Source organism: Lissotriton vulgaris, chromosome 2_1, assembly GCF_964263255.1.
Source record: "Lissotriton vulgaris chromosome 2_1, aLisVul1.2, whole genome shotgun sequence".
Classification (NCBI taxonomy): Eukaryota; Metazoa; Chordata; class Amphibia; order Caudata; family Salamandridae; genus Lissotriton; species Lissotriton vulgaris.
In genome coordinates, this window is record NC_141687.1 from 780,633,585 (window position 1) to 780,661,486 (window position 27,902).

Below are 27,902 nucleotides of genomic sequence, written 5' to 3' on the forward strand. Positions count from 1 at the left end.
AACCATTGTTTACTTCTTGCTGCTCTGCTACCTTCACTTGTGCCCACATAATTTTCTCTTTTAACTTTTTATGTCTCGATTCAATATCATCCCTACAATATTTTGCATACCTTAACATTTCGTCAATTGGTGTGCTCTGCCAGCAGATCAAATGTTGCTGAATCATGTTACTAATTTCTGGTTTCAATCCAAACACAAAACAAAACACAAAATGTCCCATATCTTTGTCTCCAATATTCTCAAATCCACTGTACTGTTTGAATACCCGCAACAACCTTTCATAGTAGGCGTGTACTGACTCCTTTTGGTTCTTGGTTTGTCCTGTCAATCTTAACTCAATCTGTTTCTTTTGGGGATATTTTCCCTTTCAAAAAGGTGATTACCTGATTATATTTTTTTATCACCTCATCAGATGGTGCACCTGTTTTAGGATCCCTAGGACATTCTTTTTTTGACCAATCAACAGTGATCTTACACTCTGTCCACAAATCTGCTGGAACGACAATCTCAAACAAACCATCTAGATCCTTTAACAAAACCTTTGAAACGTTCACATACCTCTCTACCTGTTTGTACCACTTAACTGGTTTCTCCCTTAGCCTGGTAAAATAATTTGTGAAGGCTAATATATCCTGTCTCGTCCAAGGAACGTGAACATATCCACCACCTGGAACTTCTCTCATCGGACACGCTCTTTCAACTTGTTCTGTCTCTCTCAACGGCAACAAAGACGCTCCTTTACCAGCTGCCTCTTCTTTCTTTTTCATCCATCTACCTTTCCACTGTTCTACATCTCCCCATTTCTTCAAAATATTAATCAACTCCTTTATCTGCAACCTTTTTCAATTCAAACTCTCTAAATTCTTTTCCGTAAAGGCCAATCTGTATGATTTCTACTACACCTTTGACTTCTCTATGTCTATTCCATACTCACTAGCAGCCTCTGCTATTTTCTCATGAAGATTTCTCGCTCTCCAAGTAATATTTTTACACAAAAACAACAGCTCTTTATCTCGGTAAGCCCCTAATCTGTCTCGACTTATTGTACCAATAATCATCTCTTCCAAATCTACTTTCAATTGGCTCACAAGTATACTCTGTGATGTTTGATGTTTCTGCTTTACCATTTCCTTTATCTAATCCTTTAATTCCTCTGGGGAAGGACCTGCTGAACTCCCTGTCATAAGAGTGATGCTCGGCCCTATTCTCCTTGGGTCTGTTTTTTTTAGGGGTTTCTGTTATCATTTCACAAACCAGTTGATCAAAAAATGTAGTATTCTTGTCTGCTTGTCCATCCTCATTCACTACCGTCACTGTTCTACTACTGACTCTACTTCTCGGAACTGCCAACATATGTACTTTTGATAGATTCTGTTTTCTCCATAAAATGGAACTACGGGACCAATTGTTACTGATACAGTCAATGCGTCCACATTCAGACTTAACTGATTTATTTTCTGCACCTGCTCTATTCTTGCCTTATTCAACAAGTTAATTTCATTTTCTCGTACTATTCTAGCTATTTCTGTGCCTTGTGGAGTTAATGGGGTTACCATTTGTGGTGCACTTGTAGTTACCTCCCCTGAATTTTCTTCATATGGTGGAAGTCTTTTGGTCCTTATGTCCTCTAACAACTCATCATCAGAATCGTTTGGATTATATCCTAAACTAGAAGTTTCTATATTTGTCCTTTTCTCTTTACATTTGCCTCCTTGTGGAAGTGAATTATTAATAATCCACTGGTGCAGGGTCACCACTTTGTCCACAGGTTCTTAACAAGTAAGGAGGAATAAACAGTGGAGCGAAGTAGAAACCATAGGTGATTTATTTATCATTCATGAATGGGGCTCCGTCTGAAAAGTACCATAGAGATACTCAAGGAGAGAGCACACTGAACGATGGGTTTACATGGGTTTTTATAGCAAGAGATCGCAAACAAGGGTTGCCCAGAGGTAAATAGAGCTTTTGGGAAAAACACACAAATGAGGTAAGGCAAGAATCAACAGCCTCTGTGTCTTGTGCAATTGCTACGTCCTAAGACTCAATAACACGATATGCTATCTGAGTAGACTTTACTTGAGGATTAACCATTGTCTGAAAACCCTCAAGCAGATTGCCAGCTGTTCTTTTGTGCTGACTTTGCATGTTTACGCAGGCGTGGTGTCAAGAAGAGAGAGAGAGAGAGACCGGCTGAAAGCAGGGCAGAGGTAAAAATTGGATGACGCAGAGCTTAATTAAAAAACAAGAGAATTCGGATTTTACATTTCAACATCCTGTCTGGTCTTCTGCAACTAAGACTGGGTAAAAACCTTCTGTTATCACAGCTCTCCTTCATCTTATCTTTCCTCCTCTCAAAAGGATATCCTAACATCATATTTCTGTATCTTCTGTTACCTCTAAATTTCTCTCTTTCGAAGGCCTCAACTTCCCCTTTCTCTAATGCTTCATACTGTGTAGGTCTGGGATTCGGCTCTAGTGAATTCATTCGATCTCCCAAATTCTACAATATCCTTGCATTAAACAAACTGTGCTGTGGGTAAGCTATAACACCATCATCCTTTGTATATTCTGCCCAAATCTCTAACCAAGTACACGTATGGTATCCTCGGTCGAACATCATAAAAGAAGCAGGCGTTCTTGGAGGTGGAATAGGAATTATCCCTCTAGTCACTATTGATTCATCTTTTTAAAAGAAATTCTTTATTTTCTTAAGCAACTTAATTTTCTGACTTTTTACGCTAATATATCTCAGCAAGACAAACAAGGAAACCTTTCCGTAATTCTTCTTATTCTATTTGTCAGTTCTCGTCCTATACCAGCGCGACTCACACCAACCGTCCAATCAGAGCTCCACTATGTAAGCAAGGTCTCAACCAATACAAATGCAGTTCACGTAAGTCAACCAATCACAGCTCCCAAAACGCCCTCTGTCTGACCTATGCCATCGCGGCTTTTTCTGACGTCAGTATTACTCCTTCTAGTACTGACCCTCCCTTTACAAAATAATACGGCAATATTTTCTACGTTTTCGTAATCACATTTCTTGTTAGTAACAACACAAAACAATGCTACTTTGTCTGCTCCACTAAATACTTCACTTCAAGTAAAACAACGACCAGCACTATTCTTACACCCAAAAAAGCTAAAGGTGGACTTGGTACTCCTCTAGGGATAAGTAAGGCCAAAGTTTGACAAGAGGACTTTATTTAAAGAGGTCTTGTTACTCCCTTGGGGATATGGCCAGAGTTTCGGAAGTGGACCCTTCGCTATTTCAGACACTCTACTTATATACAAAATTGTCCCTAAATACAACACCTACAGCCTTCCGCTGCACAGTATTATAACAACAGACAACTTTATCCACACTCTTGTTCTGCCTTCTTCAGGTTAATTTCCATTCTTGGGATTCTTCCGGGAACTCCGTACCTGTACTTCTAGACAACATAGAACAGGACATTCACTTTTCATGTTAGGAACATATAATCAATTGTTATTACCAAACTAATCAATAATTAAACCATCCTCTGCTACCAGAAAACTGATGCAGCGTGACACCTAATCAGGGATCAATACTCGAAAACATGACATACAAATGGCCCATACGCATTCGCCCAAATCTCTGATGACCTGGGGGTCAAGTTTTAATGACATCAAAATTTGTTTCCTTCACAGGTTCGTGCCTACCATTTCTAAATACATAACTAAACCTGTATATCATCTCTATTACCTCTGGTAGATGGACCAATTGGTTGCGTAGTTGATGTTAATTATAGTACTATCTATCTAACTATCTAGTTAGCTAAATATTCACAGACTCTTCGTAAGATGATCTCACATAAATGTCTATAATTAATGCTCATCGCATACAGGTTGCAAATGCAAACAATGAAATTCACAACAGGAAGAGAAAAACATCAGCAAATAGTGTCATACCCATCATCAAATGAATGATATGCACATGAAGGAGTGGATAGATGAAGAGACATACGTTTCAAAGACAAAAATACATTTCCAAATGATTATGCAAAGTATGAGTCAAAAGGATAATACTAATCCAAGGATCAGTGAAATACCACCCCCTGACCAAGGAGGTAGTGGGGGTCCCATGAAATAGAGACAGGGAACAAAGACTTCAGAACTCAGAAACCGGACAGGAACAGCTAGGCCTCTCTCCAAACCGACGGACAGCGATGCACCATCCCTTCTCTCCTGCTGCCTCCTCACGCTAAACCACATCCTCAAAGGCACCCCAGTTATACCCTAAAACCTACATGTCCAACCCACATTAGTTGAAACAATTCATAGAACTCTATTTTCAATGGATGGTCTGAGGGGTAGCTCATCATACCACCATGACCACATTCATGAATCTATAGCCTCTTATTCATTCCAACGTTCTCATCACGTAATTTACAACTAGTGAATGCAAATACATTTGTTCATATTATATGTAACATTTTCATAGTTCTTATGAGTCCCCTTTCCGCTGTGTCCATGGAAGAAGTATATACGCTGACTTTGGGTCCCACGGCCAGTCTCGTTTCTTGGCAGGCAAATAATGTCTTTCTCAGCTGATCGACCTTGGACCTTTGCACCTCTTCTGCCGTGCTCAACCTTTTCTGTATATTTTCTTTATTATTTCATGTTTTTCTCTCCAGCTCAACTATCTTGTCAACTTTAGGCATCTCAGGCCCGTTCATCTCACTATGACGAGCAAAACACAGGCATTTAATAATGACATGAATGCACTTTTCACTGTTTACCACCCACCTCTGAGATGAAATTAAATGAAATACCAGTATTTCTAAAGCGCACAGCTACCTACGAAGTGGTTTCCTGGCGCTGGGGGCCCTCAGGAAGATTAAGCAAGCTATTATCCAGAGTCACATGCTGCTGGGCTGACCTGCCTCCGGCGCAGGGGATCGAACCATGAGCCCCAGATTCCAGCGTCGGTCACCCTGGCCGCTGCGCCACACCTCTTCCACTTTGCACTGTACCCTATTAGTATTTTCTTTTAGCAAAGCTTTAGGTAAAAGCTGCATTATTTTTTTTAATTATTTTTAAAGCTAGATGCAAAATGCGGCCTAGTCATGCATTATTTCTTGTTTCTTCCAAAGCGCAATGTAAAATGCGGCTTAGTTCTTTCATGCATTATTTCACATTAGTGCACATATGTGCAAAGCGGTTCTCCCGTGTGTTTCAGGTGATTTGAATGTTAGTTTCCACTGCACACTGTTAGTATGTATTATGGGGGTGTCAATCCGAGCAGGTTTCTTTTTGTGAAAACCCTGCTACATCATGCGCTTTACAATAATGACCGTGTGAGAGTTTTGACGTCTGAAATCCTGGTGTTTCAAGCATCAGGTTGCCCATACTCCAGGAAAGGCATTGTCCACCAGAAATAGTTTGTGGCCCTGGTAGTTAAAAGTTCCCTTAAACCTGGCTTTGTACAACGTTCACTAAAGTAGAGCCTTGTGACTATTTTTGATCCTTTATAAAATTGTAAATTGATACTTGTATAGCGCACTACTCACCCGCAAGGGTCTCAAGGCGCTTATACGAATACCGCTGTGGAACCCATCCTGGCTTTCCCTGTGAGGCGTCCACTCCTGGGCACCCCCAAGGTGGAGGCCAGGCATCCTTAGCGTTGTGGGGGCCGTTGTGGAGATTAAGCAAGCTGTTGCCCAGAGTTGCAGAGTGGGACTCAATGATTAGAATAGGCACCGAGGCGAGAATTATCAGGTCCGTGGAATTTTTTTAGCCCAAGACCCGCCGAGGCGGGGAATTGAACCCTGGTCCCGGGCTAGATCTCTGCATCAGGGTCTGCCGCTCTAATAATTGAGCCACACTTCTCTTTATTAGCCCATATTCTCATAATATTTGGTTTGTTACAATTGTTTCCGTGAATGGTGCCTGTATCTGGTTTATTATAAATTTTAGCTAGTAAATAACAGAAAACTTAAATAGTGAAACTATTTAGTAGTCTTTTTACTGTAATTGAACATAAGTAAAAAACAATTGTCAGTCGAAGAAATTCTTCAAGAGTGGTTGAACTAACTATAATACATTTGTAGTTCTAGTAGAATAACAATTTGTCTACATTTTTCACAGAGCAAACTAATGCTATAAGTAAGCTAGGTTCTTTCAGTGAGAAATAAAATGCCCACAATTCCAAAGCATGTCTTCTGGCACATGCTATCCTAACAATGTAAACTTGATCAAGGAGACATGGTTTAAAACATATTTACAGTGTTTGTACAGAAGATTTTTCTGAACAGCTTGATAGTTTCAGCTAATGTTTCATTTGAAGGGCCAGCAAGCCTGACCATAGAGCTTGCTTGTAGTGCTGTTTAATGACTGTAGCCAGTGTGCTTGTGTAAAATACAGAGATACACTCTGATGAGCATAGAACTTCAAAAACTCTGATTGGAGGATTTATCATCCTTGGGGTTCCTGAGATCAATAAAAACATAGAATGTCCAAAATTAAGTAATGCTAGTGCTACAAATAAAATGAAATCCACATTTGTTGCTTTGTAAAAGATCTTCACCCTGCCTGCAGAAAACCTACGTGACACCCTATCATATAAAAGTCCCATGCTTCATGACAATGCAGAAATTTAGCAAATCAAGAAAAATTCATCATTCACTCGGCAACATTGCTAAAGAATGTTCTTCATATTTGGCCTCAGCAAAGACTGGGGAATCCAGGATCTGGAACAATGAAAGTTATTCATAAATATGAAAGTTCTTCTTCCAGTTTTCTTGGGTGTCCAATGCAAGCCTCCTTTCAAGCTAATTATTTACAACTGCAAAGCTCTGTGGGTGTGGAGGATCTCATTAGATCCGATGGAAAAATATACAAATGCTCAACACAAATGAGGAGCAAATAAGGAGAAGATTGTCAATGCTCATCAGGGAGAGAAAAGGATAATGTCCCACCTTCTTTCAATGCAGGGTTAAAGGTATTTATGAACATTGCAGGCAAATCATTTCAGTATCGCCTAGGTTTTTAAAGTCCTGCATTAAAAGAGTTGCATATTTCATACTGTTCGCAAAAATGTTAACCTTGCTTTTCCTCTGTTTTTTGTTTAAATAGAAATATGTATTCTTGGGGATGTAGACATGTTTTAAGCCATTGTGCAAAACACGTTTTAAATGTTTTTGGCGTTGTTGTGAATAGCATTTGACTCATTGTAGTAAAAGTGTAAAGTGGTTGTGCCTCTTACAACTATGGTTGTAAGGAGCACAACCACTTTATCATCTTTAACAGATTTTTAAAAAATATCTTTTATTTGAGTGATACAATCATCAGACATTCACTTCTTTATAATAGATCACAAACGAACAATACACATATCTATATACCACTAATTAACATTACATAGATAAAGAAAGACATGGCCAAGGACGCTAATTGCTCATGCTCGCCCAATAATATTATACAAAACAGCAAAAAGTATTGCAAATACACCCGGACACAAAAACAATATGACTAAGCACAGACATACTCCTGCAATTTGATTTCCAAGAGTAAAACAGTCTTATACAATCAAATATGTGCATACCATGCTACAATTCAGTTCTTCTATTTTATTATTATTATTTTTTTTACACTTCACGAACAGTCTGGTTTATTTATCAAAATAATTTCAAAAGAAACACACAAAGTTATCAAAGACACAGTAACATTGATAAGCCCGGGATACTCCAAAACAAGAAGCGGTTTCCTCCTGCAACTTCCACCAACCAAACAAATGCTTTCTTGGATGCACCATTTCTTCAAATGTTTATGTGATACTGCAAGGTCGCAAATAGAAAAACTACAGTTCATGGATGGAGCTGCTTAGACAGTGACGCTTTGAAGTAAAGTGATGTTGTCCCCTTTCAACATGATACGAGCCAACTGTTTCCTGCACTTGGTCTTCAAGTGAACTTCTTGTGCATCATCAAGCACCAAGTTCATGTATTTGTCAAATCCATTGATGCCGCCCTCTATCTGCATGTTCACCTGTTCATACAGCCATACTTGGATTTTGGACCCAATTTGTAGGTATCTGAAGATGAGATTAATTTTTTTTTTTTTAATTAAATTTGTACTTTATTGCAGATTCAGTTTTCACACAGCACATATTGCCTACAACCCGGGGGCCGGCAGCATCGCAAAGTAGCATCTACTCAAGTTCCTAAAATGTTGTACACAGCCTTAATGCCAGCATCCCAGGGGCCTGGCGGCAGGAAAGAAACTTTATCATGCATGCATAGTACAGCCAGCAAGCAAATACGTAGACACTGTGCCGCTCGGTACAACACAGAACTGCATGTCACTGCACTGCATTAGATAGCATACTGCGTCCGAACCCCACAGGTCATACGCCAATATCAGCGTTCTCCATGTAACTGTACTTTAACTCCTTCCCCCAAACCTGCCCCTCCCACCCCAACAGTAACCAACCTGCCCAAACGTGTGCCCACCTTCCCAATCGTGCTACCTATGATTGTCATGTGACTGATACTGTGTCCTCCATTCTACAGATAATATATACCAATGTGTGGAAAAGTGCCCCCAGATTACAAGCTCACTATCTACCCGCTGTGTGTGCCTCATACCCTTACTACAGTTAACCCGCCCAGTGCATGAGGTAGTCCCGGGTGACCAGATCACTACTCCCTTCTCACGTTGCGGCTAAGTGTGCAATTCATCTCTCCCTAGAGTCTCGGCATCCTCCTCCTGTACCTCACCCATCTCCTCCCTCTCTGGGTCAGGTTCGGCATCCCCACTGTCGGTGGCGCTTAGATAGGCCCTGTATAGCCTCCAGAAATTCTAGGGGCGATTTATTCGGAGGTAGCAGTTCGCTGTACGTCTCCGACTGCGTGCAGCAGTAGAGCAAGTCCGCCGCCCACCTTTTCTTGGTCGGTATCGCCCCCTCATCCAAAATATAGCGACTAGGCGTTTAGCGGTCAGCAAGGCTATATCCGCCAGGCGCCTGGCAGCGTCTTGGAATAACCCAGCAGAGCCAGGGCCGGACATGGTGGGATGTCTACGCCCAATATCAGTCCCAGTTCAGAGAAAACCCCCTGCCAAAATTTATGGATTCCAGGGCAAGACCAAGCCATGTGGAGGAAGTCCGCCGACGGGAGGTGGCAGCGCTCGCATTCCGCTGAACTCCTCAGTCCGTACCTGTGCAACCTCTCCGGCGTGTAATAGACACGCTGTAAATATTTGAAATGTATCAGTCTGTGTCGGCTATTGAGCGACACCTTCCTGGTGTTGGTGCAGCAATAATGCCACATCTCATCAGTAGTCGTCAACTGTAAGTCACTCTGCCAAGCCAGTCTGGCTCTGGAGATCAGATGTTTCTTGGGTTGGTCCCCCAGCTTCTTAAGATTCGTGACCAGTTTGCTGGACGATGGGTTTTTAATCACATAAGTGAGTTCCAGCACCTCTGGGGGTTCAGCCAGGTCCGGACCAAGCAGCTCTTGCAGTGCACTACGGACCCTGTGGTATTGAAAGCTGTGCAGCAACGTCTTCCCCGTCTGAGATTGCAGTACTTGTTGGAGAGTCTTCACTGTCCCATTCAGGAATAGATCCCCCATCTTGTCTATGCCTAGTTCATGTAGTGCCTTAAGTACCCCTTTCTCAGTCAGCGGGGTAAGCCATATCGCCCATTCCACGTGCATGAGGGGCGAGTACAGTATTTCACTGTCCCGCGCACGGATCAGTTCATGCCATGCGTGATTCGTAGACGCTATAGAGTCCAAGATCCCAGTTCTGCGATCCACTGGGTAACATATCGCGGCTGGTAGAGGGATAGGGTCTGCAAACAGACGCTCCAACTTCATATGTGGAATATCGGGATTCCCATGGATCCAGGTGTGAAGGTGTTCCGCCTGCGCTATTCTGTAATACCGCTCCAAGTCCAGAGCCCCCAGACCACCCAGTTCATAGGGGAGCATTAATGTCTGCCATTGCACCCTGGGTTGTTTACCTCCCCACGCGAGTCTGATAAGTGTCTGCGTGAGTTGCCGGAAGAAGGCTCTGGACAGCACCACAGGGATGTTAGTAAAGAGGAAGAGGAACCTGGGGAGTACCACCATCTTCATTATCGCTATCCTTCCCATCAGGGACAACGGTAGCTTGCACCACACCTCCACGTCGTCCACAAGTTTAGCATACGCCAACCCGTAGTTCTCACGCGCCAGTATCTTGGGGTCAGTGTGCAAACGAATGCCCAGATATCTTATGGAGTCCGTGGTCCACTGTAGTGGGTACTCCGAGTCAAACGGGTGAGTCACCGGCGTCGGGGAAAGTGCTACTGATTTGTCCCAATTGACTCGTAGGCCAGACAGTGCACCGAATCTCACCACCTCCCTCAACACAGATGCCAGGTTCGCCTCCGGCTCCCTAACATACAGTAGGGTATCATCCTCATACGTAGATATGCCAATCTTGTAGGTGGGGAAATTGATCCCTTCGAACCCATGGTATTCTCTGATCGCGCATGCCAGTGGTTCTGCCACGAGTGCATACAAGAGAGGGGAAAGGGGGCAACCCTGTCTGGTACCTCTGCTTATCGCTATCGGGGCAGTGACCGTGTTCCCTAGTTTCAGCCTAGCCGACGGTTTATAGTATAAGGCCCCCAGCATCTGTAAAAAAGGTTCACCCAATCCGTATTTCCTCAGGACTCTTAGCATGAATGGCCATTCAACAGAATCAAAGGCTTTTTCCATGTCTAAGAATATAGCGACCGCCTTATTTTCCTGCTTCACGTGTTGTATGGTGCCTAGCACCGTGCGGATATTATATGTCAAGTTCCTCTCAGGGACAAACCCGGCCTGTTCCGGGGCAACTAGCTCCGGGACCAGTATGGCGAGTCGGGCGGCCAAGACCTTCGCATACAATTTGGCATCGACATTTATCAGGGAGAGCGGTCTGTATGAACCACATTCATTGGGGGGTTTCCCCAGTTTCGGTATTGTGATAAGGAGAGCCTCCCTCATAGACTTCGGCATACTACCCTGTTGGCAAATATCATCTAAGAGAGACATCAAGTGCGGAATAAGCTTATCTTGGAAAGCCTTGTAAAAGGCCACCGTAAGCCCGTCAGCACCTGGAGCACTGCCTGATCTCATCCCCTCCAGCGCCTCTAGGATCTCTTCTTTCTGTATGGGCATCATTAAAAATTCCCTCTGGAAATTAGCCAGAAAGGGCATATTAATATAACTAAGATAGTCGTCATTCCTCGAGCTGTCCAGACCTTGACTGATAGAGCCTAGTGTAGTAATCCTGGAATTCTGCAAGAATGTCGCCCTCCTTCGTGACCACCTCCCCCTTGGATGTAACCAACTCCTCAACTATTAGCGACCGCCTGCTGTTGCGCATTAGTCTAGCCAGCAGTGAACCAGGTCGATCCCTCTCCCCGTAGGTGCGTGCCGTGGCATATTTCCCCATATGCTGAACCTCTCTATCAGCTTCCTCGTTAAATTCTATAATCAGTTTTTTGATCTGTTCTTCAGTGTCAGTATTCGATGCGTGTCCGGATTGTCGTTCCAGCTCAGATAATTGCATCTCGAGGTGTTTCAGCCGTTGCCGAATAGCTCTAAGCACCCCAGAATGTTTAGCCGTCGTCATGCCCCGAATGTACACTTTAAATGTGTCCCACACCGTTTGAAAACTATCCACCGACCCCACATTGGTCTCAAAAAATGTGTCTATGTCCTCTGCTAACTCCCCTCTGAAGACCTCGTCCAACAGTGAGTATGGGGGAAACCTCCAGGTGAATGGGGGAATTCTCCTAGCTGGGGCGTCCAGAAGCAGCAGTTATGGCGAGTGGTCCGACAAAGTGCGGGGCAGTATCACACATCCCTTCACCGAGTTGAGAAGGGAGTGAGATGCGAACCAGTAATCAATCCTCGTGTGTATATCATAGTAGGCCGAGTAATGTGTGTACCCTCCCCGCCCTGGGTGTCTATAACGCCATATATCTACCATGTCTAGCTTTATCAATTCATCCTGCACAAGCACAGCAGATGCCGCCGGGCAGCGGGCCATGCCAGCCGACCTATCCAGTTCCGGACTTCACACAAAATTGAAATCACCCCCCCATAACAATCTTGAACCAACATACTGTCTGCACATGTCCGCTAGAGAGGAGTAAAATTCAGGGGTGTCATAGTTGGGACCATAAACATTCACAACCACTAAATCGTGTCCCTTCCCCATACAGCGTGCAAGGAGATAACGACCCTCCGGGTCAGCGACCAACTGTGACAACACCAGCTGTGATTTGGGATTAACCCACGTAACCACCCCCCTGGAATGAGCAGTAAAGCCAGCTGCAGCAAAATTACCCCCCAGGCCTCTAGAGGTCAACATTTTACTAGTGAGGGGAAGGTGCGTTTCTTGCAGGAGAGCAAGATCAATTCGGTGTCTGTGTAAATAGCTCAGCACCTTCCGAAGTTTGCGATAGTCGTTCAACCCCCTTACATTCCAAGTCAACACCCTCAGAAGGTTGGGGCTACCATCCAACCCTAAGACCTCAGTATCTGCCATCCCATCACAATCTGTTTGGTAATCTCGTGCACATTGGATCTCAGACACATACTTGTAGGAGGCAACAAAACATCCCAACTGCCCCAGATGATCATTTCCAACCTGATCAGATAGTAACACCCATCCCCCCCACCCACAGCTGACCACCCCCAACCAGGTCAGACAGTCTCCACTACCACCCCTCATCCCCCCTCACAACAAAACGACCTAACAATCCCTTAAGTGACTCTAACCAGAGCCTGAGACCGAAAGCGCTGGGGCAGAGGTTCCCAGCCAAACAACAGTTAAACACAAGTCCGTTACTGCAATGCTGAGGAACTCCTCCACCCTGCCCCCTACTAGCAATCGGCACCCATTTTAGACCTTGATATACTGTCAGATAGGTTAACTCCCTCACGTGCAGGCTATAACCAGCATATTCAAGTGAGTAGTAGTCCCAACGCTATTCAATCCCCCGCCGTAGGGGGTCCACTTCTCCACGATGCGCTGAGAGATACGCTGCACCAGACAACCACAAGCGGATAAATGGAAGATGCAACGGGGGAGAGCTAGCAGACCCAAAGAGGGAGGGGGGCTGCTCCGCAACTTCAGCGACAACTTGGCCCTCAGCTCGCCCATGTAGGCGAGAGAGATAAATACCAGGAGTTTGTGCCCTCCACCTAATAACCCGGCACCAACTGCATAGGAAGAGTCACAGAGTCATATATTCAGAGCAGTTCATGTATAAACCAGAAAGGCCTCACCCAGCAATTGTTTCTCAGTGGGCTCGCTTGCACCCTTCGCGCTCCAATATCCGTTGTACAGCACTGTTTCAGCGAGGGAACCCTACCTAGAGTCCAATTCCCCCGGAGAGGGACATCTCTCCAGTGTGAACCAACTGGCGCGATCCAGCATGGCCTTTACACTTACTCCTGATCCTCCATGTGTGATGAGGGAGCAGCGTCCTCCCGTTGACTTCTCGGACTATTCCGTCGCTCTTTAGCCCACTCCTTCAGCGACTTTTGCAGCTCCTTGGGGTCAGTGAAGAAATGCGAGTGCCCCTGTCTGTTGATTCGGAGTTTCGCGGGGTACATCATCGCATAATCTAGCCCGAGATCCCGCAGCTGTTTTTTGTACGGAGCAAAACGTTTCTTTTCCTCTTGCACTTTTGCCGTGAAGTCCGGGTATAGCGAAATGTTCATGCCCTCGTATTGTAGGTCCCCTTTTTCTTTGGCCAAACGTAGTGCTAGATCCCTGTCGCGGTAGTTCAGCAGTTTCGCTATAATTGGCCGTGCAGGTGCTCCCGGCTGTGGCTTCGGTCCCGAGGTGCGATGGGCTCTTTCCACTATGAACATAGGGGAAAAGACGTCATCCCCTAGTAGTGCTCGCAGTAATTTCTCAACGAACAGCTCCATTTTGCCAGTCTGGGTGATCTCCGCCGCCCCGGTGATTCGGACGTTGGAGCGCCGTGAACGTGCCTCCAAATCCTCAGTCTTGTCCTGAATGACCTGCAGGAGTCTGCCAAACTGTTTGCGATCTTTATCCCAGTCCGATTGTGCCTCCTCCGCCTCCGTCAGACGTCTCTCCGCCATGTCGAGTCGTTCTGCATGCTTGTCGACACGTTCCGACATGCAATCCATGCGATACGTCAGGGCATCAAGCTTAGTACCAATCGATGCCATGCTTTCCTGGAGACCCTTTTCCATCAAAACCAGCATTTCACGGATATCCGCGCACAATGAGCCGTCTGGGGCAGCGCTTCGCGGCGATGCCTCCAGGGCCGTCACTTCAGGCCCCTTTGCTTTACGCTGATCAAACAACAGTTTGGCTTGTGTCCTGTCGCCTTTCCCCATGTTGGTCCAGCTAGTCATCAAAGTCTACAGCACTGCCAACTACAGTGTACAGCGAGGGCAAACAAGTGGTGGCGAACAGACCTATGCGGTCGACAAGTTCCAAGTAGCAGTTCGTTGCGCAGCAAGAAAAGGGCTCAAAATGGCAGCCGTGCGCGGGACAATCGCACAAATGCGGGCCCGACCAGAAGCCGCACAGCAGTTTCACTGTAAAGGCACTCTCTCTCTCCACCACACCGTCCAAGGATCGTATTGAGGGCTGCCGCCTTCTTGTACCGTCCCACACGCGCTACTCGGCGCTATTCTGCAGGCAGCAGGGTAACAGGTTGTCTCCCCTGAATAAGCCCAGCGTCCGATCACTGTTCCGCGTGTTCAGCGCCGCTGTCAGCGATACCATGCAAGTCACCTTGTCCGCCACCAACACGGTCGCCAAGTTGCTCCACTTCCTCCGAAGGATGGGTCGCACCAGCGTTGCGTAGCTATTCGTGTCCGGTGGCAAGTCCGCCCCGCCGGCTCTTCCCCCAGTGCACCTCGCCGCACGTAGCGTGACGCAGCCCAGGCGCCACTGCAGGATAGTCCGTGGATGTCGGCCTGGTCCGTCTCAGCGAACTCCTCGCACCAGCAACGCTCCACCAGCACAGTTTTTCAGCGGAAAAAGGTCTCCGACTGCTCCGGAGTGTAGTCTGGAAGTTCACACCAACTTTTAGGACTAGTTGGGCGCCTTAAGGATAAGCTTGGCGGATTTTATCGGGGCTCAGGCGAGGAGCTCAACGCTCACACGTCTTTCATGGACGCCGGCAAGCTCCGACCCCCCGAAGATGAGATTAATTGGCTGTACCATCACCTTCTGCACCATCGGACCTTGCCCATGGTAAGCCATGACTGCAGCTGTTGAGACGGAGATAGACCGGACCAGATCTTCTATATTTAAAAAGTCTAAAGAATCTATCAATGTGCAAAAACACAGTTAAAAACAAACAAACTAAAGTGCAATCGTATATAGTATAAAAAAATCCATCAATCAGGGATTTTTTAGAGAGCACTACTCACCCGTAAGGGTCTTAAGGCGCTGAGGGGAGGGTGTTCGGGCAGCTCCGAGGTCATCCGAAGAGCCAGGTCTTGAGGTCTTTTCTGAAAGCTTGCAGTGTATGGCTTAGTCTGATGCTGAGAGGTAGTTTGTTCCAGGTTTTGGCTGTGATGTAGGAGAAGGTTCTTTCCCCCCTTTCTGGATCTGTAGATGCGGGGAATTTCGGCCAAGGCTAGGTCGGAGGAGCGAAGGTTTCTCCTGGGAGCGTGGAAGCAGATTCTTTTGTTGAGGTATTTGGGGGCCTCTACAAACAGATAGCTTTGTAGGCGTGCATGAGCAGCTTAAAGGTCACTCTCATTTCGGCGGAGAGCCAGTGGAGTTCTTGCAGGTCCTGGGTGATGTGGTTGTGTCATGGGATGCTGAGGACGAGTCTGGCTGCGGCGTTCTGGACGGTCTGGAGTTTGTGAAGAAGAGATTTGTTGATTCCGGCGTAGAGAGCGTTTTCATAGTCAAGCCTGCTGATGATGAGAGCTTGGGTGACAGTCTTCCTGGATTCAGGGGGGATCCATTTGTAGGTCTTGCGAGTATGTGGAGGGTGTTGAAGCATGTGGAGGATTCAGCGTTGATCTGTCAGTTCATGGTGAGAGAGGAGTCGAGTATGATGCTGAGGTTGTGGCCGTGGTCTGTGGGTGTGGGAGGGTTTCTGAGGGCAAGGCCACCAGATGTCGCCCCACGTGGTGGGGTGGATCTAAGGATGAGGACTTCTGTTTTCTCTGAGTTGAGCTTTAGGCAGCTGCTGCTCATCCAGGATGCAACGTCCTTTATTCCTTCATGGAAACTGTGCCTAGTGATGTTGGGTTCCTTGGTGAGGGAGAGGATGAGCTGGGTGTGTTCGGTGTAGGATACTATATTGAGTCCATATTTTCTGATGATGGTTGCAAGCTGGGCCATGTAGATATTGAAGAGCATGGGCTAACTAAAGGAGGATCCATGGGGTACTCCGCATCGCTGTGGGTTTGTAGAGGAAGGGTGGGAGTCTTATTATTTGTGTTCTGCTTGAGAGGAAAGAGTTGATCCAGTCTAAGCAGTTCCCTGTATGCCAACGTCGTGGAGCCTGGCGCCTAGTGTGCGGTGGGAGACGGTGTTGAAGGCTGCTGAGAGGGCTAGTAGAATGAGGGCTGCAGTGTGGCCTTGATTAAGGAGGGTGCGGATGTCATCTGTGGCAGCTAGGAGGGCGGTCTCAGTGTTGTGGTTGCTGCAGAATCACAAATTTGCTAGCATTCGCGACAAGAATTTGCAATTCTATTAAGGACACGGAGGCGAGGATTACCGCAAACAATAATCATAACCTGAATAGAACATCAGAGGGAGTAAACGAAGGTGCACTTAGCTCTGTGAGCAGCAAAGAAAGAGGAAGATGGCGGCAGGCTGAGGCCTCTTATGGACTAAGGGGGCGTGTCTATGTGTGAGACATGATGGGAAATGTAGTTTATTGTTATATTTTGAATGAAAAGCAAGCATTTTCATTGGCTGCTGTGAGCTTCTAGTAAAGATTGAGAAGCATAATCAGAAGCCTCCGGTCCTGACATAGAATCCAGATTGAGATGTGTCAAGGATGTTGTAGGATTCTATGAAGGGCCTATGCTGGGAGTTGACGATTTTCTTTGCTGACTTTGGCGGCAAATGGGGGGAGAGAGAGATGGGCCTGTAGTTCTTGAGTTTGTAGGGTCTGCGGAGGGCTTCTTGAGGAGAGGTTGACTTTGGCATGTTTACAGCCATTGGGAACGTGCCTATTTCGAGGGTGCAGTTGATTGTCCTTCAAAGTTCTGGTGTAATGGCAGACGTGGCCCTGTGGAAGATGTGCGGCGGGCAGGGGTCAGTGGATGCTCCTCGTAGTCCTTGCGGTGTCTTTGGATGGTGTTAAGTCTGTGCCTTGGTCTTGGTAGTCACAGTTGTTGAAGAGTATCCTGATCTTATGGTGGAAGAAGGAGCTGAGTTTGTTGCAAAGGTCCTGGGAGGGAGGGAGGGAGGAAGGGAGGGAGGGAAGGAGGGACGTCGGAGGTTTCGCTCTGGGGTCGGGTGAATTCTTGTATGATGGGGAAGAGCTCCTTGGAGTTGTGGGAGTTGGAGAGGATTCTGTCCTGAATTAAGTTTCTCTTCGTAGATCTGATGAGTTGGTTTTGTGACGTGGTGGCGGCCCTGTAGGCAGTGTGTGCTTCGGGGGTTTTGCTGCTTCTCCTGTCCTCGGCATGAGCGCTTAGATTCTCGGAGGTCCGTGTAAACCAGGTGACTTTCGTGTTGCGCCGTCTGTCAGAGTTCTAGAGGGGTGGGAGTGTGTTGACGCAGTCGGTGATCCATTGGTGGAGGTCGTTGGCAGTGAAGTTGACGTCAGTCGTGGTGGGGAGGAGGATGGAGGTGAGGTGCTCTTCGGTGATCTAGCTCCAGTTTCTGTGTTGGAGTCATGGCATAGGCTTGTGTGCGGTGGGTTTTGAGAAGGAGAAGTGAACACATTGGTGGTCCGTCCAGAGAAATTGCCTTATGTGATTGAAGCGAATGTTGTTTCCTCTGGTAAATATGGGGTCGAGAGTGTGTTCCGCTGTGTGGGTGGGGGTGGCGATGAGTTGCTTCATTGCAATGTTTGCGAGGTTCTCTAGGAGGGCGGTGGAGTTTGGGTCGCTGAGGTTGTCAAGGTGGAAATTCAGGTCTCTGAGAAGTACATAGTCCATAGAGGCGAGGGTGTGGGGCGCGATGTAGTCTGCGATGGGGAACGGGGACCGGGGTCTGGGAGGACTGTAAGAGAGAGTTCCACGTAGAGTCGTTCTGGGATTTGGCTGGATCTGGAAATGGGTGAGCTCCATGGGGGAACGAGGCGTCATTCAAGATTGAGGTTATCAGTTGGAGTGACGATGGCGAGACCTCCTCCAAGGTGGTTGGGGCGGTCTTTCCTGCGGATCTTGCACCCATCGGGGATGGCGGTTGAGATGTCAGGAGCGGAGCTGGTGTTGGTCCAGGTCTCTGTGAGGGGAGAGAGGGTGTTGAGGAGGTCCCCGATTTCTGTGCAGGGAGCATACATTGAGGAGGATGCAGCTCAGGGGTTTGGGTGCACTGGCGTCCCGTGGGTTGGCCGTAGCTGTCTGGGTCTGGAGGTGGATGAAGGAGCGGTGGCATTTTCGGCAGGAGAATGGGCCTTGCGATTTGTTCGCTGTCAAGAGATGACAATTGTTGTTGCTTCAAGGGTTGAATGCATGGAGCATGCTGAATTCGTAGCGGCAGGGCGTCGGAAAACCAGGGTTCCTGGCGCTGGTCGTGGTCTGGTTGCAGACCGATGCAGACAGGCTTACCTTTGTTGCGCCAACCGCCACGATTAAGTAGGGGTCAGGTGGAGGGAGAGCAGCCGGGAGGCAGGAGCGGGAACATGCAGGAGGCAAGGGACTGTGGGGGCAGCAGCGGCAGGAAAATAGAGGAAAATGTGGAAAAAAGGCTAGAGAAGAAAAAGGCAGAGAATAGGCAAAAGACAAAAACAGAAATGGGAATAAAAAAGAAGGCAGACAGAAAAAGGCTAGCAGAGTGGACCAGTAGAAGAGCAGGCTCTCCCACTGGACCACCAGGGATGAGGCGCAGGTGGAGGAAAGCCTCAAACACCTACCTGGAGTCAGAAAAGGCACTGGGGGCAGTGCCTCAACGACCTAGCTACGCAATGGGAAAGCAGTTTCCCTGACCATGAGGTCTGAGGTCTTTCTCTCCCTGGTGCACAGCAGCTGCAATTAAGTAGGGGTCGGGGGAAGGGCGAGTGGCTGGGAGGCGGGAGAGGGAACACGCAGGGGGAGGGGTAGCAGGGGCAGCAGTGGCGGGAAAATAGGAGAAAAGGCAAGAGAAGAGAAAACAGAGAAAATAGGCAAGAGGCAAAGACAGAAAAGGAAATAAAAAAGGAGCCAGACAGAAATAGGCTGGTAGAGCAGACCAGCAGAAGAGCAGGCTCTCCCACTGGACCACCAGGGATGAGGCGTAGGCTAGAGCCGGATTATGGAGGACGGCCTCGAACACCTACTTGGAGTCAGAAAGGCACTGGGGGCTGTGCCTCAACGACCTAGCTACGCAATGGGAAAGCAGTTCCCTGACCAGGAGGTCTGAGGTCTTTCTCTCCCTGGTGCACAGCAGCTGCAATTAAGTAGGGGTTAGGGGAAGGGCGAGTGGCTGGGAGGCGGGAGAGGGAACACTCAGGGGGAGGGGCAGCAGGGGCAGCAGTGGCGTGAAAATAGGAGAAAAGGCAAGAGAAGAGAAAAGGGAGAAAATAGGCAAGAGGCAAAGACAGAAAAGGAAATAAAAAAGGAACCAGACAGAAATAGGCTGGTAGAGCAGACCAGCAGAAGAGCAGGCTCTCCCACTGGACCACCAGGGATGAGGCGTAGGCTAGAGCCGGATTATGGAGGACGGCCTCAAACACCTACCTGGAGTCAGAAAGGCACTTGTGCCAGTGCCTTAATGACGGAGTTGCACGATGGGAGAGCATTTTCCCTGACCAGGAGGTCTGAGGTCTTGCTCTCCCTGCCACGTAGCAGCTATGGGAGGGGGGAAGGGGCCGCGGGGGCAGCAACAGTAGGAAAATAGAGGAAAACGGGGGAAAAGCGTAAAAGAAGAAAAGGCAAAAAATTGCCACAAGGCAAACACAGAAAAGGAAATTAAAAAAGAAGGCAGACAGAAAAAGGCTGGCAGAGCGGACTAGCAGAAGAGCAGGCTTTCCCACTGGACCACCAGGGATAAGGAGCAGGTGGAGGATGGCCTTGAATACCTACCTGGAGTCAGAAAGGCACTGGGGGCATTGCCGCAACGACGGAGCTGCACGATGGGAGAGCAGTTTCCCTGACCAGGAGGTCCGAGGTCTTGCTCTCCTTAGTGCGCTACAGCCGCAACTAAGTAGGGGTCAGGGGAAGGGCGAGCGGCTGGGAGGCGGGAGCGGGAACACGGGGGGAAGGGGCCGCGGGGGCAGCAAAGGCGGGAAAGTAGAGGAAAATAGGAAAAAAGTTAAGAGAAGAAAAAGGCAGAAAATAGGCAAAAGGCAAAGACAGAAAAGGAAATATAAAAGGAGGAAGACAGAAAAAGGCTGGTAGGGCGGACCAGCAGAAGAGCAGGCTCTCCCACTCGACCACCAGGGATGAGGCGTAGGCAGGAGCCCGATTATGGCCGATTGCGGCCTCTAACTCCTACCTGGAGTCAGAAAGGCACTGGGGGCAGTGACTTAATGACGGAGTTGCACGATGGGAGAGCAGTTTCCCTGACCAGGAGTTCTGAGGTCTTGCTCACCCTGTCACGTAGCAGCCGCCATTAAGTAGGGATTGGGGGAGGGAGAGCAGCAGGGAGATTGGAGCAGGAGCATGTAGGGGGTATGGGCCGCGGGGGCAGTAACGCCGGGAAAATAGAGGAAATGGGGGGGAAAAGGTAAAAGAAGAAAAAGGCAAAAAATTGCCAAAAGGCAAAAACAGAAAAGGAAATAAAAAAATAAGAAGGCAGACAGAAAAAGGCTGGCAGAGCGGACCAGCAGAAGAGCAGGCTCTTCCACTGGACCACTACGGGTGAGGCACAGGCAGGAGCCTGAGGGTGGAGGAGGGCCTCAAACACCTACCTGGAGTCAGAAAGGCGCTGGGGGCAGTGCTCCAACGACAGAGCTGCCCAATGGAAGAGCAGTTTCCCTGACCAGGATGTCAGAGGTCTTGCCAATAAAGTGCTAAAATCCCTTTGCAAACATGCATTTACTAAAGTGCATGAGAAAACCAAAAGTGCAAGTGCTTAAAGTCTCTCCTCACTAATTTCCCACAGCCTGATTTGGTGAAAAAAACTGCCACATCTGCTCAGATTTTCTCAATTGATGTTCGAATTAGCATACGCATACTCCAATTGTCGTACCCTAATCCTTTTGGCTAGTCATTGAATAAATTATAGACACCTTGATGATTTAAAAAATTGTAGAATAAGTGAATGTGCAATTGAAACAGCTAAATAAAGAAACATTTGTTAACTCTGAAAAAAAGCCTCATTATTACCCACCCGCTCAAAAGGAACTACTAAAGGATCTGGTGACACCTTTTTGCTCATAAACTGTAATAGCTACTCCAAGAAAGGTTGCAAAACTGGGCAAGTAAAAAAAAAAATATGGGATCACTCTCCCTCTGTCTATGTAGTGCAAACATTTAGAGAACCCATCTAGCGAAAAACTCCATTCTTTGAAAGTTTGCTGTTCTAAAGAGTTTATGGCCAAAGGAGGAAATATCTACCCACTGATACGGGCAATAAAATAGAAATGTGTGCAAAAATAAGCTATTGGGCAGAAGCGCTTTCGTAATCCTGTAAAGCTAACTGTTGCCAGGTCTTCCATCTATTATTTATTATGAAATCTAATAATATAGAAAACCCATGTCTATTCCAAGGCCTAATTACTCGTTCCAAGACTTTTAATCCCAAACTACTCCAATCTTGCAAACAAAAAAAAACGGGTGCTGGGGGCAGTTAAATATTTTGTATTTTAAACCAATTTCATTTTTTCATAAAAACATTTCTTTGAAGAAATTATTGAGAGAGGATGGAACACAAATGAGAAAGCGCATCAATAAAGGCAGCTTGGTGATCTAAAGAAAATCGGGTAAAGCCAAGCACCTCTGCTCTTTGCTTAGTTGAATATTAATCAGTTGAATACATGGCTGCTGATTTTTCCATATAAACGTCCTGATTAAGCTATAGATCTCTTTAAAATAGCTCTTACTAAGATTAATCGGAACAATAGAGAATAAAAATCGAAATCGGGTTTGAATTGACAGTTTAATTAAAGCAATTCAATCTATAATAGATGGAGGAAAAAGATGCAATTTCTCTCATAATTTCTTAACTTTGACCAGCATTGCCCGATAATTAACTTCTAAAAGTCTGTTGGGTCTCATATCACTGAGTATTGTTGAGTCACCTTTTTCAATAGGTCTTACAACATATGCACCCCTCTGATGGTGGTGGGGGTGGGGGTGAGGGGATGGTAGCAGGGACCTCTAATTTGGTATTTTCCTTTGAGGAAGTTAAGAAGGGTATAGCATGCTTAACCAGGAGTGTGGCCCCTGGACCCGACAGCATCCCCATCGATATGTATATTTGTGATGTCGAGGTATAGGCTCCAGTTCTCACCTCCATTGTGAATGTGGTGGTAAGAGTGGGACCTCCACTGAAATGGGTGTCTTCTATCATTCTCCCTGTCAAAGGGGAATAGGGACAACCCAGTGCGCTTATAGGCCCATCTCATTTCTCGATTCTGTCGTGAAGGTAGTACGGCGAATGCTCCTAGATAGATTAGGGAAGTGGGCTGAGCAAAAATTATATTCTTTCAGATGTGCAGTATGGCTTTCGTTCTGGAAGGTCAACAATGGATCAGTACCTAAACCTCTATATGGCCTAAGTAAGTATTCCATTGCTCACCTCGGCTCAGTTCACTTAGGCTTTATGGATCTTTCTTCTGCGTTTGACCGAGTCAATCGAGGGAAATTATGGCAAGTCATGTTATCTATGAGGGTGGACTGTGACATTGTTCTCTTTTGAAGAGATCAGCATATTAATACCACAGCCTCGGTACGTTACTCCAGCGTTCTTAAATGTTCTCAAAGTTTCCGTATCAAAAGGGGGGTTTGTCAGGACTGTATCCTGGCTCTTGTTTTTTTAAGTTTTTTTAAGCTTGTATGCAGGCTCTGATTGACACCAAAGCAGATAGTCCACTTGTGGCAGCCCGGTGTTTACTGGTGCTCTTATATGCGGACAATGCTGTTATCACGGCCAAAACTTACAGGGGCTTACAGTCCTTAATTGAACTCGTTGGGTAACTTCAAGGTAATTTGGATCTATTGTTCAACGTTAATGGCGGTTGTCCCTCTTAAGACTAAGACATGTAGGTTTAACCTGGGGACCAGCTCCCAAAGACAAGTTTCTTACTTGGGCATGTTAATTGATTCCCCTCTGTGTTGGGACCCTCTCGTAAGTAGGAAGATGGCGGAATTTACACAGACAAATCCGGTTGTGTTCAGTCTTCCATCAAGACTAGGGAGAAGACAGATTAAGGCCTTCTACAGATCTATAAGGCAAAATGCATTTCCAAGGCAGTCTATGGGTGCGAGGTCTGGGGGTTTGTTAATCAGGCTGAATTGCAGTCCGTTCAAAACTCTTTTTTAAGATGCCTCTTATGTGTTACGCACGGTGCACCCACATTCTCTATGCATGAGGAATTGGACGTAGGTTATATAATAGATGTCTCAGCATTCCGTCCTTTCTCCTTATGGCTAGATATTTGTACAAGTCCTGCGGCCAATTTGAACAAGGAGAATTTAAAAGTCTGAATGTTCCTTGACTGGGCACTTCATATTCCCTGGCTCAAGTACATGAAGGACCTTTTCTCGGAGCCTAGGTAGGGGTGAGCTGTTTAGCTCGCTTGAGGGAATTGATACGACTGACAATAAATGGGCAATATACATTTTTTCCCGCTATGGTCTATTTCTAGAGAAGAGGCTGGCTCTTTGAAACCCCGAGTGCTTACTTACCTGCTGCTAAAGTCCATTCTATTTATTGAGCCATATCTTTTAATTTTAAAAAGCTCTTACGACCGTATCTTGTTGACCAGATTTAGGTTGAATCCTTTTCACTTTTGCTTGCATTTCTTTGGGGGAGGAACAGGGGTTATGCGCTTGAGTCCTGTGGTTGTGGCAATCTGTACCCGCAGGACACCCTGCATTTCACAATGTTTTGTAAATTCTACGAGGTTCCAAGGAAGGCATACATTATTCTGCTGCTAAAAAGAATGAACTTTTTCCAGCTATGACCTGCCCTCTTGTATTTACAACTGTTACCAGCAGAAATTACTTTTAATGTGGTATGCTTCTTGAAAGCTGCCATGAGATTGAGGAAAGCTTGTGATTGATTATTTAGCCTGTCTAGTAATGGCTGTTTTCTTACGAGCTGTGAACTTTTTTTATGTACAATCAACCTTTATACAATTGTCTTTATAAAAGTGTCATTTATGCATGATGTTTTATTGTATATGCTGGGCATATTTTAATCATGGTTATTGTTGTTTCTTTCTTGCTTTTATAGTTTTTAAACAAAGAACTAAATAAAGCTTATTTTGAATTTGAATTCCTAAAGGTCTGAAATATTGGAAGTTACAAGCACTCAAAGATATCTAATAGGGCAGCGCTATGACTACTGCCCCCTAATTGCCATAGAAAGATCCTCCCTCAAGGCAATAAAAGAAGGAGTTCTGACTTATTATAACGAATCGTATAACCCTCAATTCAAGTAAATTCATTAAAACTATAGAGAGCTCTTTGGATATTTGATTGTGTTGCATCCAGATACAAAATATTATAATCAGTAAAAAGTTTTAACTTCAACATAATTAAAACTAGAGGTACAATAAGATCATCATTCTGCAACAAACTAGCTAGTGGCTGAAAACAAAATGTAAATAAAACTGCAAGAGAGGGCAAGTTTGTCACATCCCCCTGAGAAATATGAATTCGACGTACATCTCATGAGTTAGTGACCATTCTGGCCATTGTCCCAAAATACAGATTCCTTAAAATATTTATAAATGAGATGTGGTATTTATGAAAAAATTGACTTATATAAAGTTCCAAAGTAATCTTCTAGCCCTGTAAAGAAATCCACTTGTCCCACCTACCGTATAAATCTGCTAGACGGGTTGGCATAGCTGCATTGCTACAGTCTCCAAAGTAAATTTCCCTATTCTCCATTCGTAAGCTGCTTTGCAAATCCTCTTAGACCAGCATTTTCTCTACCAATCTGTTTTCTTTCCATACACGTAAACGACTTACCTTTCACTCCCTGACTTCTGAGCCCATTTCTTGCTCACTGACTCAGAGAATTCATCATACTTTCTTACTTTCTCACAACATAGGCTAATGCATTTCCGGGCAACGCACAAAACTCTCTTTATATATTGGTCCACGCTATATAAAGAGGATGAAATACAGACATATATATTTATACCCACTTACCCACTTTTCTCACTATAGGTTTCATACCCTCTTCTCCTTCACTCCCACCACAGGCTGCATGCATCTTTCTTTCACCTCAGCTCAAAAATCCCCTCCTCTGCGCTGGCCAAATGCTGCAACTTCATTGCCTTCCACTCTTTTACCACAGACTACCCATTTTCTTTGCCCAGTGGTATTTGTGCTTATCTAATAGAAGGGCTGTCAGCAGTCCCTTTAGCTTAACTAGCCCACTTTGCTTCATGTCCTCCAGCAGCCTTGCAACCTGCCCCCTCAGTAACACCAGTTTTGGTGGCATGTTGTAAAGAGCTAGGTAGGTCTAGTCAGGGAAATGTAAAAGCTAATCAATGTGTCCTGTGCAGTGATGACAAGATGATAGGTCTATTTAAATTGAGATTAAAAGACTGTTTGTCTTTTTTTTTATAAGCTCAATACAATATATTCTGTAAATGATGATGACATTAACTCACTGGAGATTATGTAATTAAAAAGTGTAATCTTTACCTTTTGAAGAAGCAGGGAATACTCCTTGTAATCTCGAATGGGATGCCAACAATACCAGCTGCCTTGGCATTAGCCATAGAGGTGAAGGCCTCTTGAAATTCTGCCAAAACATGTTTTAATAATACTCTCTTGTTGTTCCACCAAACGTTTTGGCCAGGGAATTGAAGCAAGACACTTTGAGATGTCAACCTCTAAGTCCTTCGCAGGAGCCTAATAAAGTGCAGAATAATGCTTAAAAAGATCCTTTGAATAGCGTCCTATTTGCTCTAGTTTTAACAGACCATGCCAAGACTAGACCCACATGTTCCCTCCCTTCATACACTCTCTGGAATGCGGTTCTTTCATGGACTACTTCTTAAAATAAGAAAGCACAACGCCTTTGTTCTAGCCTGTATTAATGGCTTATTAGGAAAAGGAGAGCAAAATCTTAAACTCAAACTAATTCTCTCCTTGACAGTCTCTTGTAGTCTCTTGAACGGTACTCTGTGAGAATTAGCTTGTTCTGCTTTGAAAGTGATAGCCTAACTCCTAAAGCAGGTCTTAAAAGCCTTCCAAATAGTTAGCGCAGGGGCAGAATTATTGTTAAACCTGAAAAAGATTTCAATAAGTAACCGAATATTGCTTTTCTAACTCTCACCCAATTAAAGAGCCCTATCAAAATATTATCTATTTTGACTACCTTTGATCAAGCTAATCCCAAACTGAGCAGAAACTATTGAATGATCTGAAAACCCATTCTGAAAAATATACAAGACTAGCCTAACAAGATAGGAAGATATTTTTTATAAAAATTGATCTGCAACGCTGATTTAAAATGCTTCCAAAAAGCAGGTATACTGCCATCTTTAATAGATTTTTGACTTGCTTCGAGCTAATGTACTTGCTAAGTGTTACTTGTATGTTTTTATACAGTATGTATATTTTACTTGTTTGTCTGTTTTATTCACAAAGTTTTACATGTCCATTTATTGTCTGCAAAGTGCACTTTTTGGTTCTAATGTATGGCCCGATTGCTTGGGTGGAATCCCTCAGATGGATGTATCTAGGGATGCACTGCTCCCAAAACGTTTGATGACCGGGGTTAGGAGTAATGATCTCGTCCCCTACATTGTACGTCATACTGCATCTATGTGGGACTGTGCTGTTCGGGTGCTCTTGGGGAAAGAGCCCTTGACCCGGAATGTTATATTCTGGGAGCTGCCTGCATTTCGGGTTCTTACTGAATCAGTGGACATCTTGGGCTGGAGGTTGTAAGGCTGCGAAACAATCAAAGAATTAATCGCATTTGAGGCTGCACTAGACACTTCCTTTGTGGGGCCGGGACAATTCCTTTAAAATACCAGTTTTTCAACCATTGTGCGGGAATTGTGGCTCACGTCCTGTGTGGTCCTGGCTTCATCGCAGACCTGTAGGGGCCTCTTAGAGTTGGGAGGAGGGCAGCATTTAGTCCCCTTATACAAGGCTCTGACTGAAAATCAACGGTCCATCCCTTTCCCAGCAAGGAAGGCCTGAAATGGGGAACTCTGGGTGCAGCTTGAAGATGCGCGATGGGCTAGAATGTGTTCCCTGGTGAAACAGTATCTAGTAATGCTAGATTCAAACTTATTCACTACATTTTTTTACAGCATACCTATATTCCGCCCGTGATGCTTGTGTCCCTGGAACCTGCACCATGCCAGCTGGTAGCGTCGGGGGTCAGGGGGCTGCAGGGTCCAGGGGCAAGACATGTGTCTTGTGTTGGTTCACCTTCAAACAGGTCAAAGTGGTGTAAGTGTTTAAAATATCCATTGCACCCATTATCCCCCCCTGAATCCCGCAGATATAAAAGGATATCATCAGCGTAGAAGGATATTATATATTTCCTCCCGTCCAGTGTCAGGCCAAGATGGCCACACTCGGCTCTAAACTGCACAGCTAGTGGCTCCATAGCCAGCGCAAACAAGAGGGGCGATAGGG

The 27,902-nt window shown here is 45.7% G+C and overlaps 2 protein-coding genes across 3 annotated transcripts in view; one reads left to right on the forward strand and one right to left on the reverse strand.

Moving 5' to 3' along the window:
* Window positions 1-27,902, forward strand: part of PDK1 (pyruvate dehydrogenase kinase 1) — a 598,915-nt gene that overhangs the window by 362,745 nt on the left and 208,268 nt on the right. The window lies entirely within an intron of this gene.
* On the reverse strand, window positions 7,846-15,261 carry LOC147731156 (small nuclear ribonucleoprotein E-like). The gene is made up of 2 exons (XM_086958693.1): window positions 15,191-15,261; window positions 7,846-8,056 (listed from the first exon to the last, which is right to left on the reverse strand). Exons 1-2 carry the CDS (start codon window positions 15,259-15,261, stop codon window positions 7,846-7,848), a joined length of 282 nt encoding a protein of 93 aa, XP_086814819.1.

Coding starts and splice junctions, on each gene's coding strand:
- LOC147731156 (XM_086958693.1), bottom strand. CDS start 15,261: ATGGCTTACCATGGGCAAGGTCCGATGGTGCAGAAGGTGATGGTACAG. Junction 8,057..15,190: donor ATTAATCTCATCTTCGGGGG/GTCGGAGCTTGC, acceptor TCTCATCTTCAG/ATACCTACAAATTGGGTCCA.